This window comes from Sphaeramia orbicularis, chromosome 5, assembly GCF_902148855.1.
Source record: "Sphaeramia orbicularis chromosome 5, fSphaOr1.1, whole genome shotgun sequence".
In the NCBI taxonomy this organism is placed as follows: Eukaryota; Metazoa; Chordata; class Actinopteri; order Kurtiformes; family Apogonidae; genus Sphaeramia; species Sphaeramia orbicularis.
Genome location: NC_043961.1, coordinates 21246312 through 21262721, shown reverse-complemented (window position 1 = coordinate 21262721; position 16410 = coordinate 21246312). Strand labels below are relative to the sequence as shown.

Below are 16410 nucleotides of genomic sequence, written 5' to 3'. Positions count from 1 at the left end.
ATGTCACTTGTAAAATAAACTTTTAAACTGGGAAAACCCTGAGGTTACCTTCACTTTGTGTATTGGTAATGACAAAATCATGCAAAATATAGTGTTTGTAGTCAGATACCAACAACAAAACACCATCCCACACAGCCTTATGCTCCATAAACCAGTAGTTTGGCTGTAACATACCTACATTTGGGTTATGGCTCTACCTCCAAATATCATTAAAGGATCTTTTTTCCCTTATTGATAAAGGGTTTACTAAACTTACAGTAGCTGCCTTTGATGAATATCCTGTCTGCAATTCAGCACAGCAGTAACCACAGAAGTGGAACCTGCAGCTGATATCATTACTTTTAGACCTAACTATGTAACATTTTCCAGAAAAACTCTATATAGACTCAAACATTAATAAACCCTCTTAATCATCACTTCTGACTGTTTGTCAGTGTGTGTGGTGTATTTACCTGCACAGACCCTAAGCTTCTGGCTGTTTTTTAAACTTTGCTCTTATTTTGAGTAGTGAGTTTGAAACCTTCAGCAGGTGGAACAATATATAAACAAAATAACTAGTTCATTCTTCTTTTCTCTCTTTCTACAATGCTCTTGTTCTTTCTGAGAGATAAAACTGGGTAACGCACAGGAGGAGGCACGTATGTAACTTTCCTATAAAGTTTTGTGAAGCAAGATTGTAGAGGCGGTTGCAACGATGTTGCTTCTGTCACTTTTGGGTTTGTAGTCTTCCTGTTTACATATTTTCACAGTCTGAACACTTTTACAAACTGTGACTTCTTGACTTGTAAAATTATCTTTAAAACTCGAACATCATATGTGTAAATACTCAAAAATTATTCATTTCTTGCCATTGACTCTAACAAGACTGTATTCCCAAAGTGAAGTCACATGGGTCTCAACTGGAAGGGGCGGGGCTTCACCTCTATATCCAGGGTTCCTACAAGTTAACTTTAAGACGTTTTAAGACTTCTTAGAACAGAATTTAATGCCCATTTCACAGCCATACTGGCAAAAAAACTCCTAGAATTTAGGAAAATGTATTTATTTTCTCCAACACCTTGATTCCTACCATTCCAAGTCATTTCTCACCAGGGGCTGCAAAGTTAGCGATAACTGGTTCCTAATTTCAGTATAAATTGTTGGGTTGGAAAAGGTGGAACTGAGTCAACTAACATAACTTTCTTTATAGCTTGGACATTTAACAGACACATTTAAACATAGTACAATGAAAAAGACCCACCATATCAAATTTAATACCTTTTAAATACTTTTTAAAGGTTTTAAATGCAGATTTGTAAACTAAAGATTTTTAAGACATTTTAAGAACCCTGTATATTAGTTTATTAACCCTTTCATGCACAAATTATGAGAACCTTAATCAAGATTTTTTTTCCTGAGTGTTTTAATTTCTCTTTAAACATGAAAAAAAAATGTGATTGAAAAATTTCTCATGAAAAATAAATAAATAAATAAATAATGTTAAAAAATACATAAAAAATAGTAATAATAATAATAAGAAGAAGAAAAAGAAGAAGAATTAGAAGAAGAAGAAGAAGAATGTTATTAACCTATTTTTCATGAAGTTGCAAAAATGTGCATTCAGCTGGACACCATGTGTTTAATTTTTGAAGCGAAGAAACATGTATTTACTAATAAATTGTGTGAAAACTATAACTATTACGCTCAGGGGAGATCTACACAATGTTACCAGTTCATGTCAGAAAAGATATGTAGTGTCTTAAAATTCTAATAAAGATATGTGCAAAAAAAGACAACAACCACAAAATCCATGAATATACAAGAGAACAGCTGTAGAATAGCTGTCCACTGTAATGACCAGTATGCATGAAAGGGTTAATTATCCAATTCGTGTAGATTAATCAGTCAAACCAGTTAATCAGTCTCACTGTTTCTGGTATGAACCGTACACTATGGTAAGCTAACTATGCTAATGGGTATGAACATGGTGTTTCTGTATTATGGCTGTTTCGTCATTTAACAAATAGTCAAAAAATCAAAAAAGTGTGAATTATTCTATAAACTAGAAAAGCACTTGGAAAGAGCAGACCTCCGCCAACACCCCCCCCCCACCCCCAACACCACCAAAATTTAATCATTTGTTCCTTGCGCCAGTATCAACATTTCCTGAAATTTTCATCCAAATCCTTGTGCTTAATAACCTCTGCCGTTACACTTGACGGGGGTTATTAAGCACAAGGTGGAATACAGTTAACTTTATCATTTGTACAGCCAAATATAGCATTTGCTCCATTCAGAGACATTTGTTCATTGATGCGTGTCTACAATGTACCACTGAATGCAGAATCATTGGTGTAAGTTTGAGCGCAGAGTGGGAAAACCAAAACACCCCTGCAGCTGAGAAAATGAATACTCACCAGAGTCGACCCCCATGATGAGCCGCCCAATTATGAGCATCTCAAAAGAGTGTGACTTCTCACCCAGAGACAGCAGCAGAGCAGCTACGACTGCAAAGCTGTTATTTAGCAGCAGAGTTCCCTTTCTGAAAGAGTAAGAAGAAAAGCACAAACAGTTTAATAGGACAGGACAAAACACTGTGGACAAAATATCCCAACAGTTGTATAAATACCCACAATTTATTTGCTTTGGAGTTCATGCAGAATATCAAAGTATTGACATGTATATTTGACTCAAGACGGTAAAAGGGAAGGCAATTAAGTCCTACTTCTATCACAGATTTCCAATTTTACAACAGGGATATTTGCCCATTTAACCCAATAAAGACCCAGTGCTACTTTTGGGGCAGTTCCCACATGATTTTCCCCCCCCCTTTTTTTTAAGTGATTTATCACCATTTATTCTAATATTGTGCTCAGTCTTTTGCATTCTTCTGTGAAAATCAGGTATTTTCCTACATTTCATTTATTGATTGTGATTAATGTCCATAAAAGCTCAGATTAAAGTTGAGGGTTATTGTATCAAAAACTGAGAAAATGGAGAAAAAAAGTGACTTTTTCAGTAAAATATATCATTAACTGAACATAAAAAACCATCTCCGTACACTGTCATTTAGCAAACTCTGGTGAAACAGGTGTCAAACATGCGGCCCGGGGGCCAAATCTGGCCCGCCAAAGGGTCCAGTCCGGCTCCTGGGATGAATCTGTGAAATGAAAAAATTACACTAAGACATTAACAATCCTTTTAGTTCAGGTTCCACATTCAGACCAATTCAATGTCATAATAACCTATAAATACTCACAACTTTTTCTCTTTGTAAATGTAAATATTTTCATGTATTTACACTAAAACAAAGTATAATTTCACAAGAAATATGAATAACCTGAATAAATATGAACAACCTGAAATGTTCTAAGAAAAGTAAGTACAATTTTAACAATATTCTGCCTGATATTAAATGTTTTGTGTATTTGTAGTGATCTGTATGATAAAATGTACATGTGTAAATGATAAACTGAGGCAGAATATTGTTAAAATTAGACTAATTTTTTTTCAGTTTGCTCATGTTATTCACACTGTTTGAAAAGATAGTTTGTAGATGTAAACATTTTCATTGTTTAATTTAACTTTTTTCACTCTAAAACATAGAGAAATTTTTGGAGTTGACATTATTTATATCTTATCATGTTATTATTTTACTGGTTCGGCCCACTGCAGACTAAATTTAACTGAATGTGGCCCCTGAACTAAAGTGAGTTTGACACCCCTGTTATAGAAGATGACAGTGTTTCCATAGTAACTACGGAGCCTCTGAACATCCAAATGGGTCACATCTGATGACCATGAAAAGATGACAAACTGCATTTTACACCAATTATTTACATGTATCGATAGGATTAGTGGATCAACAGTTATTTAACTTTTTATATCAGTAAATGATTTTGGTCACCAGTGGATGTTTGGGTCTTTATGGGTTAAAAGGGTGATATTTGTTGGAAAGCGCCCAAATACCACAAAGGACCAAGGACACAACACCAGACTTTACACGAGAGGAATACCCAGTTCAGTCTCCCTGTACAGCCTTTGCATTTATACCTGGCTTTTGTGTTTACATATGGAGGTGCTCAGTGACCTTCCATATGCGGTAAAATATGTGATTTACTATCTTTTACAAACATCAGAATACATACAGGAATTTCCCAACTGCAGAAAATCAAACATGGGTTGCTTGAAAGTGTGACTCATCTATGGCTACGTTCAGACTGCAGGCAAATCTGATTTTTTTGTCCATATATGACCTGTATCTGACCTGTTAAAGACAGTTTGAACAGCACAAATCTGATTTTTTCAAAATTTCAATATTGTGACAAGCAACATAACTGAATGAAACAGACAGCTTTATGAAATCTTGATATAAAAATTGAATATTTAAAAAAAAAACAAAAAAAAACTGGTGCCTAAAGGGTTAGTTCAGGGGTCACATTCAGACTAGTATGATCTCAAGTGGGTTGAAGTAACATAATAACATAATAACCTATACATAATAACAACTCAAAAATGGTCTCTTTGTTTTAGTATAAAAAATAAATAAAATGACATGAAAATGTTTCCATTTACTAACTATTCAACCTGAAAAAATATGAACCAGAATCATCTTCAGAGGAGTGAATGCAATTTTACAAATATTCTGCCTGTTACTAAATGTTTTGTGTATTTTTAGATCCACTGTGATCTGTAAGTTGTAAAGCACATGAGTAACTGAGGCATAATATTGTTAAAATTGCACTTATTTTTCTTAAAGTAGTGATATTTTGCTTTTTTTTTATATGGAATTATGCATTTTAGAACATTTCCCTGTGGTCTACATAAACTGTAAATGCTCTGCTTGGGTCTGAATTCTTCATTAATTCAACTGCACAGGTCCATCTTCAGCCCTATTTCTGAGTAATGACACCAGAAAGGTCGTTTTGAGCGCTGGCTCTTTAAATGCACATGAGCCACTTCATGCCCCACCCCCTCCTGGTTGTTGATTTTGCTGTTCTGTCCCGTTCAGCCACTTGTGTTTGTTAATACAACTGAACATTTTAGCTAATTGAGTCAAAGTTTGGACATATTTTCAGTATGGACAATTATGTGGTACTTGGAGAAATGTTCGTCGGAAGTCTTGACATTATATGTGCAAATGTCGTGACGTAACTAGTTATACAGGGTGAGTCAGAAAAAACGCTCTTTTCATTTAAAGAAATTGTACCACTGAAATGGAAATGCTTATTTTTCTTTTGATCATACAGTCATATTGATGTGGTCATTGAGCATGTCTGGCGATTGAATCATTGATTTATGGCATAGCATAACAGAGGGAATGTCCATTGTTTATTGTGCACCGAAATATCTGCCAACACAGTTTATGCCACTGTGAATGAAATTGAAATTGTCAACCATTACAGCATGTTTATTCGCCATCAAAATGTTTTGTCTCAACGAAGTCATCCGGCACGACCTTCAACCTGGCTACCATTCAGGTTGATGCAAATCTGTGCTCGTTGTCGCATCTCTAACACAGCTCTTCTCGCCATTCGTGTTCGTCGTAGGGCTTGGATTTCAGCCGTGATGCGATTTCGGAGTTCCTGAAGAGTTTGTGGAACAGTCTGATACACACGGTTTTTAAGATACCCCCACAAGAAAAAATCAAGGGGGGTCAAGTCCGGGGATCTAGGTGGCCACTCTCTCTCCTGACCCAAACAGACAACTCGATGAGGAAATAATACCTGCAATCGCTGTTGCACGATAACTCTTCGATGGGCTGGCGCTCCATCCTGGAACCACCAGAAACGGGCAAATGCCCCATTCCGTTGAATCCCATATCTTGCTGTGAGTTCTGGAAAGCCCCGACTCCTGTAATTGTTGTCAATTTCAAGTTTGTTCACTGTGGCATACATTGTGTTGGCAGGTATTTCAGTGCCCAATAAACAATGGACCTTCTCTCTCTTATGCAATGCAATAAATCTATGACTACATCACCAGACATGCTCAATAACCACATCAATATGACTGTATGGTCAAAAGAAAAATCAGTGTTTCCGTTTTAGCAGTACAATTTCTTTAAATGGAAAGAGCGTTTTTTCTGACTCACCCTGTAGATGTAACAAATTAAAAAGGAATTAAAACAGGTTTTAGAAATCCACTTGATTTTTGCCAAAATGAATATAAAGATAGCTTTGCAGCACCTGGAGGGTTCAAATTCAAACTTTATGAACTATTAGGGTCCAAATACACAAATAAATGAAACCAAAGACTAAGAAAAGTAAGTTTAGCAAAATATGACCCCTTTAAGAAATTTCAGGTAGTTCATGTTATTCACATTTTTAAGAAAACTTTATAGGTGTAAACATTTTCATTATGTAATTTCACTTTTTTTGCACTGTTCCTGGTCCACTTGTGATCATATTTGGGTGAATGTGGCCCCCGAACTAATATGACTTTGACACCCCTGATCTACGCCATGTTCAGACATTAAAATAAGTAGGTAATAATTGAAATTAATTTAAAATAAATCAATCTGCTATCACACAGGAAGTTTAATAAACTCTGTGAAGTACTTTAAAGGTCTCACCATGCTTTCTCATTCACTAATATATATTTAACACTTTTCCCTGACACTGGAATTTCAACCTTCCCGAGACATTGTGCAAAATTATCAGAATATGGTGAGAGAATGAATTATGTATTTCAGCCTCGGTACAGTCAAGATCATCACCTGAGAATTCCAAGGTGAATCTTGAGGGCATCTTAATTTCCTCAAATAACTCTGAATAAAAGCCTCCCCCTGCTCCAACAGTGACATCTGCATCATTAGTGGATAATATAGTCTTTTCAATGTATATATTATTTCAGAGCACTGAGGTGATTATCAGTATGGAGGTGGTAGGCGTACATATGGAAAGTTCTAGACCATGTGGTAAAAGGGAAGTTGAGATTAAGTTCTACCTTCACTAAAAATGAGCAGTGTCTTTTTTTTTTTTTTTTTTTTTTTCCCAAAAGCACCTCTGAGAGCATTTTTGCCTGATTGAAACTTTAAAGGGGCTATGTATAGTATTTCAACTTCATCAAAAAAATGACCTAAACCAGCTCAAAATTTTTTCAGATACCTACAAGTCACACATTTTATACAGAATCACTTTAATCAATTTCCTTCTCTACCTCAGACATCATCTCTTGATTCAATCCTACAAATTCAGCCTGAGATCAGGGGAACCATATCAAAACTAGAAAAGCACTCGGAGAGCGCAGACCTCCGCCAAGCGCAAAAATTCCCCACATAATCGGTGATACAAATCCTACATTTATTTTTTAAAATAAAATCCGCCTTCTGGATCAGATCCGGATCAGCCTTTGAAATGTGACAGAGGACCCCATTGTCAATTCCTGGGTTAAATTTCATGAGTTTTGGTCAATAATTAAGCGAGATATTGGGAAAGGAAAATTTTGGCCCCATTTACCACAATGTTAACGAAAATTTCAAAGTGATCCAGAATCCAGGATTTCTTCTGGATCACCCCCAAAAGTTAATCATTTCTTCCTTATCCCATTTCCAACAAACCCTGAAAATTTCATCAAAATCTGTCCATAACTTTTTGAGTTATGTTGCACACTAACGGACAGACAAACAAACAGACAGACAAACAAACCCTGGCAAAAACATAACCTCCTTGGCAGAGGTAACCAGTGGCGATTTCTCATAGACTGCAAGGGAAGCCCGGTTTCCCCTAAAATTATGAAAATTAAATGGTTAAATATGTGCGATTGTGTTGACATTTCATTGACTACAAATGTGTTAGAACATGTTCATCTCAAGGACGAGTTCGTTCAGAATCAGCTTTATCACAAATCAATGAACTTGATGTTGTTCACTTCTCATACATTCCTGTTGCGCTGTTTTCTCATTCGATCTCTGCTCAGTGCATTTGCCCGTAGACTCTCAGCGTCCATGCACTTCTATGGGACTGAGTGGAACAGTTTTTTTCATTGCCTCAAAACTGGACGGTAATTGGATAAATGCCACGATGTTGTCCCGCCCCCAGACGCCCGGCATCTCTGGGGGTGAATGGAGCTGTGGGCGGAGCTCGGCTGGGCTGGACGGCAGGATTCCACATGCTGATTGGAAGATCGGTCGAAAGGCTGAATCCTGTTTGACTGACAGCTAGTTTGAGATCTACTCCTTCACTTGACAGAGTTCAGGTTAAAACCGTCACGCATTCTGCTGTGAAATCAAGACAGAAACCACTACGAAATGACTTGTTTAGTTCTTGCACTGTAAATAAAACACACTCATTGTACTTCCTTGTTTCAATTTAACATAATTTCCACGTTTTCCTGTTTACTTGGTACGATAAGGTCACTGACCATTTTCATAAAAAGGAACGGAGGGCTGAATTTATGTTTAAATAACTTAACATGTCACCAATGAGGTTCCCCTCTCTGAAAGACGAGCAGCCGCCACTGATCAAAACTGTACACAAATATTTTTGACATAGAATGTTCCTCTTTGACAATAATAAAAGAAAACTGGGAGAAGGAAATGGGTACAATGTTACTGATGATAAGTGATTAAGCATACTTCAAAGAATCCACTCCACTTCTATTTGTGCAAGGCATAGTCTTATTCAGTTTAAAATTGTACACCGACTTCACATGTCTAAAGTTCAATTATACAAAATTTATCCAGGAGTTAATCCTGTTTGTGATAAATGTAGACAAGCACATGTTACTCTCTTTCACACTTTTTGGTCATGTCCGAGTCAAACTGCATTCTGGTCGTCAATATTTGAAGCATATTCAACAATTTCAGGTCTGACCATTGATCCCTGCCCTTTTATCGGACTTTTTGGCGTACCGTTAGAAGATCTCCCTCTACAAAGGCCACAATTAAATAGTATCACCTACTCCTCCCTTTTAGCATGGCGACTCATTCTTTTAAATTGGAAGAATGACAAACCCCCCTCCTTTGGCAGATGGATATGTGATGTTCTGTTTTTCCTTAAAATAGAAAAGATTAGATACACATTGAAGGGATCAATTGGGAAGTTTAATGTGGTACGGCATCCTTTTATTTCTTACGTAGAACAGTTGACAATGCACCTCGACTCTGGTTAATGTGTTGAAAAATCTACACTTTAGTTGTCTAAATTGTTTTGGTGTACACAAGAAGCACAAATGAAGAGAAAAATACTAATCTAATCAATATAATTTTTTATTTTAGCCTGAGGTGGTACAACGCAACTAAAGTCGTCTTAAAAAATTACTGATCCACACTCAGTTTTCATTTTTAAATAGAGATTTTTAAATAGATAAAATCTTTTTTTTTTTTTTTTCAAAAATATGACACACATTTTATATTTATGTCCATATAAGCAAAAACATTAAAATGTGCATGTGAGTCTGAATCACTCCAGACATATACAGGACTACACCTGCATAGTAGACTGTATAAGTGCTTAGACTAATTGATCCTCTGACCTTCAACTGTGACCTTTGGACCCCAAAAATGATGGATGACCACGGCGGGTCATGACCAAGATTACTACAGAGATTGATGATCTTAGTTCTATTTATTGAGGAGCTATGGTGTGATTACAAGCACACAGACATAAGGCAGTGATGGTCTTACCCACAGCCCGGCTCTGTTGACGTGGGTACACTACAAAAATCTAAATCTTACCAAATGTATTTTTCTCATTTCTAGTCAAAATATGTCGTCACACTTAAAATAACACATAATCACCTAAAGAGTAACTTGTACATGAGATATAAGAGCTTATTTTTAGACAATAGATCTTGAAAATCTTATTCTTATAAATTCTTAATCTTACCAAGATCATTTTCACTTGTTCCATTGACAGATTTTTTTGCTTGAATTAAGCAAAAAAAAATCTGCCAATGGAACAAGTGAAAGTTATCTTGGTAAGATTCCTTGAAATAAGATTTTCAAGATCTATTGCCTAAAAATAAGTTCTTATATCTCACTGAAAAGTTACTCTTTAGGTCACAGGTGTCAAACATGCGGCTCAGGGACCAAATCCGGCCCGCCAAAGGGTCCAGTCTGGCCCTTGGGATGAATTTGTGAAATGCAAAAATAGATATAAAGAAATTAACAGTCGTTTTAGTTCAGGTTCCACATGCAGACCAATTCAATCTCCAGTGGGTCAGACCAGTACAATTCTATCATAATAATCTATAAATACTCACAACTCCACATTTTTCTCTTTGTAAATGTAAATATTTTTATGTATTTACACTAAAACAAAGTATAATTTCACCAAAAATGTGAATGATCTGAACAAAAGTGAACAACCTGAAATGTCTTAAGGAAAATAAGTACAATTTTAACAGTATTCAGCCTGATACTAAATGTGTGTGTTTGTAGATCCACTGTGATCTGTACATTATAATGTACATGTGAAAATGACAAACTGAGGCAGAATATTGTTCAAATTGCACTTATTCTTTCAGTTTGTTCGAGTAATTCACATTGTTCGAAAGGACAGTTTGTAGATGTAAACATTTTCATTGTTTAATTTTACTTTTTTCGCTGTAAAATATAGAAAAAAGTTTGGAGTTGACATTATTTATATATTATTATGTTATTATTTTACTGGTTCGGCCCACTGCAGATCAAATTTAGCTGAATGTGGCCCCTCAACTAAAATGAGTTTGACACCCCTGCTTTAGGTGATTATGTCTTATTTTAAGCATGATGAGATATTTTGACTAGAAATGAGAAAAATACTTTTGATAAGATTTTGATTTTTGCAGTGTATAGACTGTTTCCAAACCCTAATCCCAATTAAAGATTTTCATCACTGGCCCGTGCCCTACACTTCCTTAAAGTTTAATGAAAAATAGTGAATGATTTTGTTCACAGACACACAGATAGGATGGATCACATAATGACTAATTAACTAATAATCCTGTTATAACCACTAAATAAAGCAGGGTCATAGGATGTATCTGTATTAAAGGATGTATTAAAAATATACCACCTATCAACCTCACTATGCCTATGAAAGCACAGACCCAGTTTTTTATTCACAGAACATTCAAGTGGGATGAGGGGGTGGATGGGGAAAATGACATGTCCTTGTTTTTAACGTTATCTCTCGCTGCACGACTGTTTTTACAGATACAGAATGAGAGATAAAAATGACACAAAATGATGTCTCTAATTGGAATAAATCTGTAATATCTACAGGAAGTATGTAAAATGCTATTTTGAACAGTTAAGATAAGAGATAACTAGTGACACATTTGCAAAACATGTCTACTCACTCCGACATTCACACACTGACTCATTTTAGTAGTTTCTTCTCTAACTGGTATGACAAGTAACTGTGATAACATATGTCCTAGATGAAACCAGTGACAAATCCCAAAGTAAATCTAAGACAATCCCAGTGGAACTTCCATCAGAGATACCTCTATCTGTGCTGTATAATGGAAAGTATAATGGAAAAACAGAACAGAACAGAAAAGAACAGAAAAGAATAGAATAGAATAGAATAGAATAGAATAGAATAGAATAGAATAGAATAGAATAGAAAAGCATTTATTGTCATTGTGCTACTCCATTCAGTGCAACAATACTAACAAAACACCAGTGCTACAGAAAGAAGAATAGTGAAAATGAAATAAAATTTAAAAAAAAAAAATAAAAAAATATAATAAGAAAATATACTAAAGATTTTACAATTTAACAAGGTAACATAAGAATAGAGCTCAGTAGAATAAAAATAAAACTGGACAAAATATGAATGGATGCAAATTTACAGTATTAACAGTATGTATATCTATCAACAATATTAACAGTATGTATTACTCATGAATAGCATTATGTATATCTATTAACAGTATTAACAGTATGTATATGTATTAACAGTATTAACAGTATGTATATCTATAAAAACAGTATGTATATCTATTAACAGTATTAACATATGTATATCTATAAAAACAGTATGTATATCTATTAAAAGTATGTATAACAGTATTAACAGTATATATTGCCTATAAAAACAGTATGTATATCTATTAACAGTATTAACATATGTATATCTATAAAAACAGTATGTATATCTATTCAAAGTATGTATAACAGTATTAACAGTATATATTGCCTATAAAAACAGTATGTATATCTATTAACAGTATGTATATGTATTAACAGTATGTATATCTATAAAAACAGTATGTATATCTATTAACAGTATTAACAGTATGTATATGTATTAACAGTATGTACGTATATCAATAAAAACAGTATGTATATCTATTAACAGTATTAACATATGTATATCTATAAAAACAGTATGTATATCTATTCAAAGTATGTATAACAGTATTAACAGTATATATTGCCTATAAAAACAGTATGTATATCTATTAACAGTATTAACATATGTATATCTATAAAAACAGTATGTATATCTATTCAAAGTATGTATATGTATTAACAGTATTAACAGTATATATTGCCTATAAAAACAGTATGTATATCTATTAACAGTATGTATATGTATTAACAGTATGTATATCTATAAAAACAGTATGTATATCTATTAACAGTATTAACAGTATGTATATGTATTAACAGTATGTACGCATATCAATAAAAACAGTATGTATATCTATTAAAAGTATGTATATGTATTAACAGTATTAACAGTATATATTGCCTATAAAAACAGTATGTATATCTATTAAAAGTATGTATATGTATTAACAGTATATATTGCCTATAAAAACAGTATGTATATCTATTAAAAGTATGTATATGTATTAACAGTATTAACAGTATATATTGCCTATAAAAACAGTATGTATATCTATTAAAAGTATGTCTATGTATTAACAGTATGTATATCTATAAAAACAGTATGTATATCTATTAACAGTATTAACAGTATGTATATGTATTAACAGTATGTACGTATATCAATAAAAACAGTATGTATATCTATTAAAAGTATGTATATGTATTAACAGTATTAACAGTATATATTGCCTATAAAAACAGTATGTATATCTATTAAAAGTATGTATATGTATTAACAGTATATATTGCCTATAAAAACAGTATGTATATCTATTAAAAGTATGTATATGTATTAACAGTATTAACAGTATATATTGCCTACAAAAACAGTATGTATATCTATTAAAAGTATGTCTATGTATTAACAGTATGTATATCTATTAACAGTATGTATATGTATTAACAGTATGTATTGCCTATAAAAACAGTATGTATATCTATAAAACTGTATATATTTCTTATAAAAACCGTAGGTATAGCTGTCCCAGTTTGCTTCTCTGCCGCCTCCTCCCTGACCCCCCCACCCACCCACCTCCTCAGTAACATTGCCTTTACCTGGGACCCCCTGCTGCTGTCCTCTCCTTCACCGGTCCACACTTCATCAGTCTGACCCCTTCCACCTGTCTCTCCCAGCTGTGCCTAATCAACTGGCCAGTTTCATCCACCCAGTGTCAGACTGTCCTCAGATCCTGCCAGACTTCCCAATATTCTTCCTGAGCCTACTTTCCTGTTTCTGACCCCACCTGATTTTGACCACCTCTGTTCGTCTCAGCCCTGGTAACCTCACCTGTTTTCTGTCCGTGACCCTGAGTTGTGTGAGTCTGGATTTTCCTGGTTTGGACTCTGCCTGGCCTGACTACTTGGCCTTTCACTGATCAGACTCAGCTGTTCCTAGGTGAGTCCCTGACCCCGTACTTCCATCCGTTCATTTGGCCTAGTGGCAACGGCAGTGGTGGTCACATCTGAGCCCCGGGTTTGAGTCTGAGCAACGCACCCGAGTTACATTGTTTCTAACCAGTGCCTAAGACTGTCTGTTTACATTTGTGCTTTTGTCTGCCCTCATATTAACAACTATTTCTAACCCTCCTGTTATGTTCCGGGTCAAACTAACCCATTTTAAAGAGAAAAATAACAAAAGGTGTTTTTACAGAATGAAACTTCTTCCGCTTGCCTCATTTAGTGTAATCAATATATTGAAAAAAAAAAAGATCTATCTCATATATGTGTAACCCTCCCCTGCATGTTTATATTACATTGATACTGTTCGGGTCAATTTGAGTTAAAGTGGAGGGTGAAAACAGTCAGAAATGGAAATTCTTTTGGAGCTGGGAGACCTCTTTTTCACAAACATACACACACACACACACACACACACACACACAACAGTCGCTTTTCCATTGGACATCTGCGCAAAACTTTACCGATATTTACCAAATGTTGAAAAAACAGAAGTGCGAAATATTGTTTTTTGCATTAAATCACAAATGCGCTAATTTGTTTACTTATTGTTGCGAGATGACATGAGAAGTCATTCCATAAACATGGCAACAAATGTAAATATGGTGTTGATTTACAGATATATTCATTATTATTATATATTACCCGTCTATCTCGTACTAAATTAAAAAATGATCGGGTTTCCTGGTGTGTCCACACATACCGCGACATGTTTCTTCTTCTTCGCTTGTTGTAATGTATGTCAACATCTGTTTTTTTTAATTTACCTGACTCTAGTTGCAAAAAAATGTCTTTCCATTGCAGTTTTGCGTGATATACCATTTGCGCTACGCCTGGAAAAACCACCTCTTGCCAGCGCAAAAACTTTTAACTGAAAAATGAGACTTTTGGCAAAATTGTTGTTTTTCCATTTGGTAAATTTTTATGTGCAATTTTGTGCAATTTGAGGGTCAATGGAAAAGCGACTACTGTTGACAATCACAAACAGGGCCGCTCAGTCTTCCATGTTTGCCTTCATAGACACCACAGCCCTAGTGTTTTACTGCCCCAAAAAAGAAAAAAATGTGCTCATGAGCACTCTGCACAAAAATGCTGAAATCAGAACAACAGAGGACCAAAAACCAAGTATGATCTTGGATTACAATGCCACCAAAGGGGATACAGGCAACTTGAACAAAGAAACAATGTCCAACAGCACAAACGAATGACTGAGGACTGGCCTGTGGTCATACTGGCAGCATAACCTGTGAGAGGCTAAAAACACCATTCCACTAAATATTGATAGAATAGGTTGTAACTGTGTTAGTAATTATATACAGGGTGGGGAGGCAAAATTTACAATATTTTGAGGCAGGGATTGAAAGACAGTGTATGACCAATTATTTTATTGAAAGTCATGAGAATTTATTTGCCACAAGAAAATTTGCATAATAGAAAATGTTTTTATTCTATGTGTCCTCCTTCTTTCTCAATAACTGCCTTCACACGCTTCCTGAAACTTGCGCACGTGTTCCTCAAATATTCTCCCATTCTTCTTTAATAGTATCTTCCAGACTTTCTCATAATAGTTTTGCTCATAGTCATTCTCTTCTTTCCATTATAAACAGTCTTTATGGACACTCCAACTATTTTTGAAATCTTTGGTGTGACCAGTGCATTCAGCAAATCACACACTCTTTGACGTTTGCTTTCCTGATTACTCATATGGGCAAAAGTTTCTGAAAAGGTATGGATAATAGTGTTAGGTATGATTATGACATCAGTATATGTTTGGTTTCAAAACAATTGACATAGTGCCTGCTGAGAAAAAACCACTAAATGCTCATTGTAAATTTTGCTTCCCCACCCTGTATTAACAGTGATCATTAGGATTTTTATGATTTTGGACAACTTTTGGGTGAATAAATATACAGTGGGTCACATTGACCACCTCCAAACTTTCAAAAGAATGTACAAAGAAATGGTTTTGTCACAATACCTGGCTCAAGGAAGGATGTGATCATTATTTGGATTGTCAGGTTGTTATAATGTATGGTGTGTGTGTGTGTATACATGGGGGTGCGAACGTGGGTCGGTGTACAGATATAGATATAAATTGGTGTATATGTATATGTGACTGTATGTGTATGGGTGTACAGGTGGGTTTATGGATAATCACAGTCTTATGTTGTATAACATGTGATTAGGCGCTAACAGTCTGAGGACTGGAATCGAGGGGGTAGGACTGGATAAGCAGTGGCTTCTTCCTACTCCCTTTCAGGCACAACAGTTGTTCCTTTTTCTATTATTCTATTTTTTGTTACCTCCGCCAAGGAGGTTATGTTTGTGCCAGCGCTGGTTTGTCTGTCTGTTTGTTTGTCCGTGTGCAAGATAACTCAAAAAGTTATGGACGGATTTGGATGAAAATTTCAGGAAATGTTAATACTAGCACAAGGAACAAATGATTAAATTTTGGTGGTGATCGGGGGTGGGGTGGGGGGGGGCATGGGGGTCCACTGATCTGCCTCAGCGGAGGTCTGCGCTCTCCGAGTGCTTCTAGTTTTATTTTTTTCCTCATGTTTTGTATCATGTTTGTGTCTGAAATAAACTAAACTAAACTAAACATCATTCCTGAGAAACTAACAAAACAGGACAGTTAAGAAAATCTA

General features: G+C 35.1%; 1 protein-coding gene across 1 annotated transcript in view; it reads right to left on the bottom strand.

The window, feature by feature from the left end:
* slc2a9l2 (solute carrier family 2 member 9, like 2) overlaps window positions 1-16410 on the bottom strand; it is a 357677-nt gene that overhangs the window by 257897 nt on the left and 83370 nt on the right. The window contains exon 5 of the mRNA XM_030134527.1: window positions 2397-2521. Within this exon, the coding sequence (XP_029990387.1) occupies window positions 2397-2521 (125 nt within the window). The remainder of the gene's footprint in view (window positions 1-2396; window positions 2522-16410) is intronic.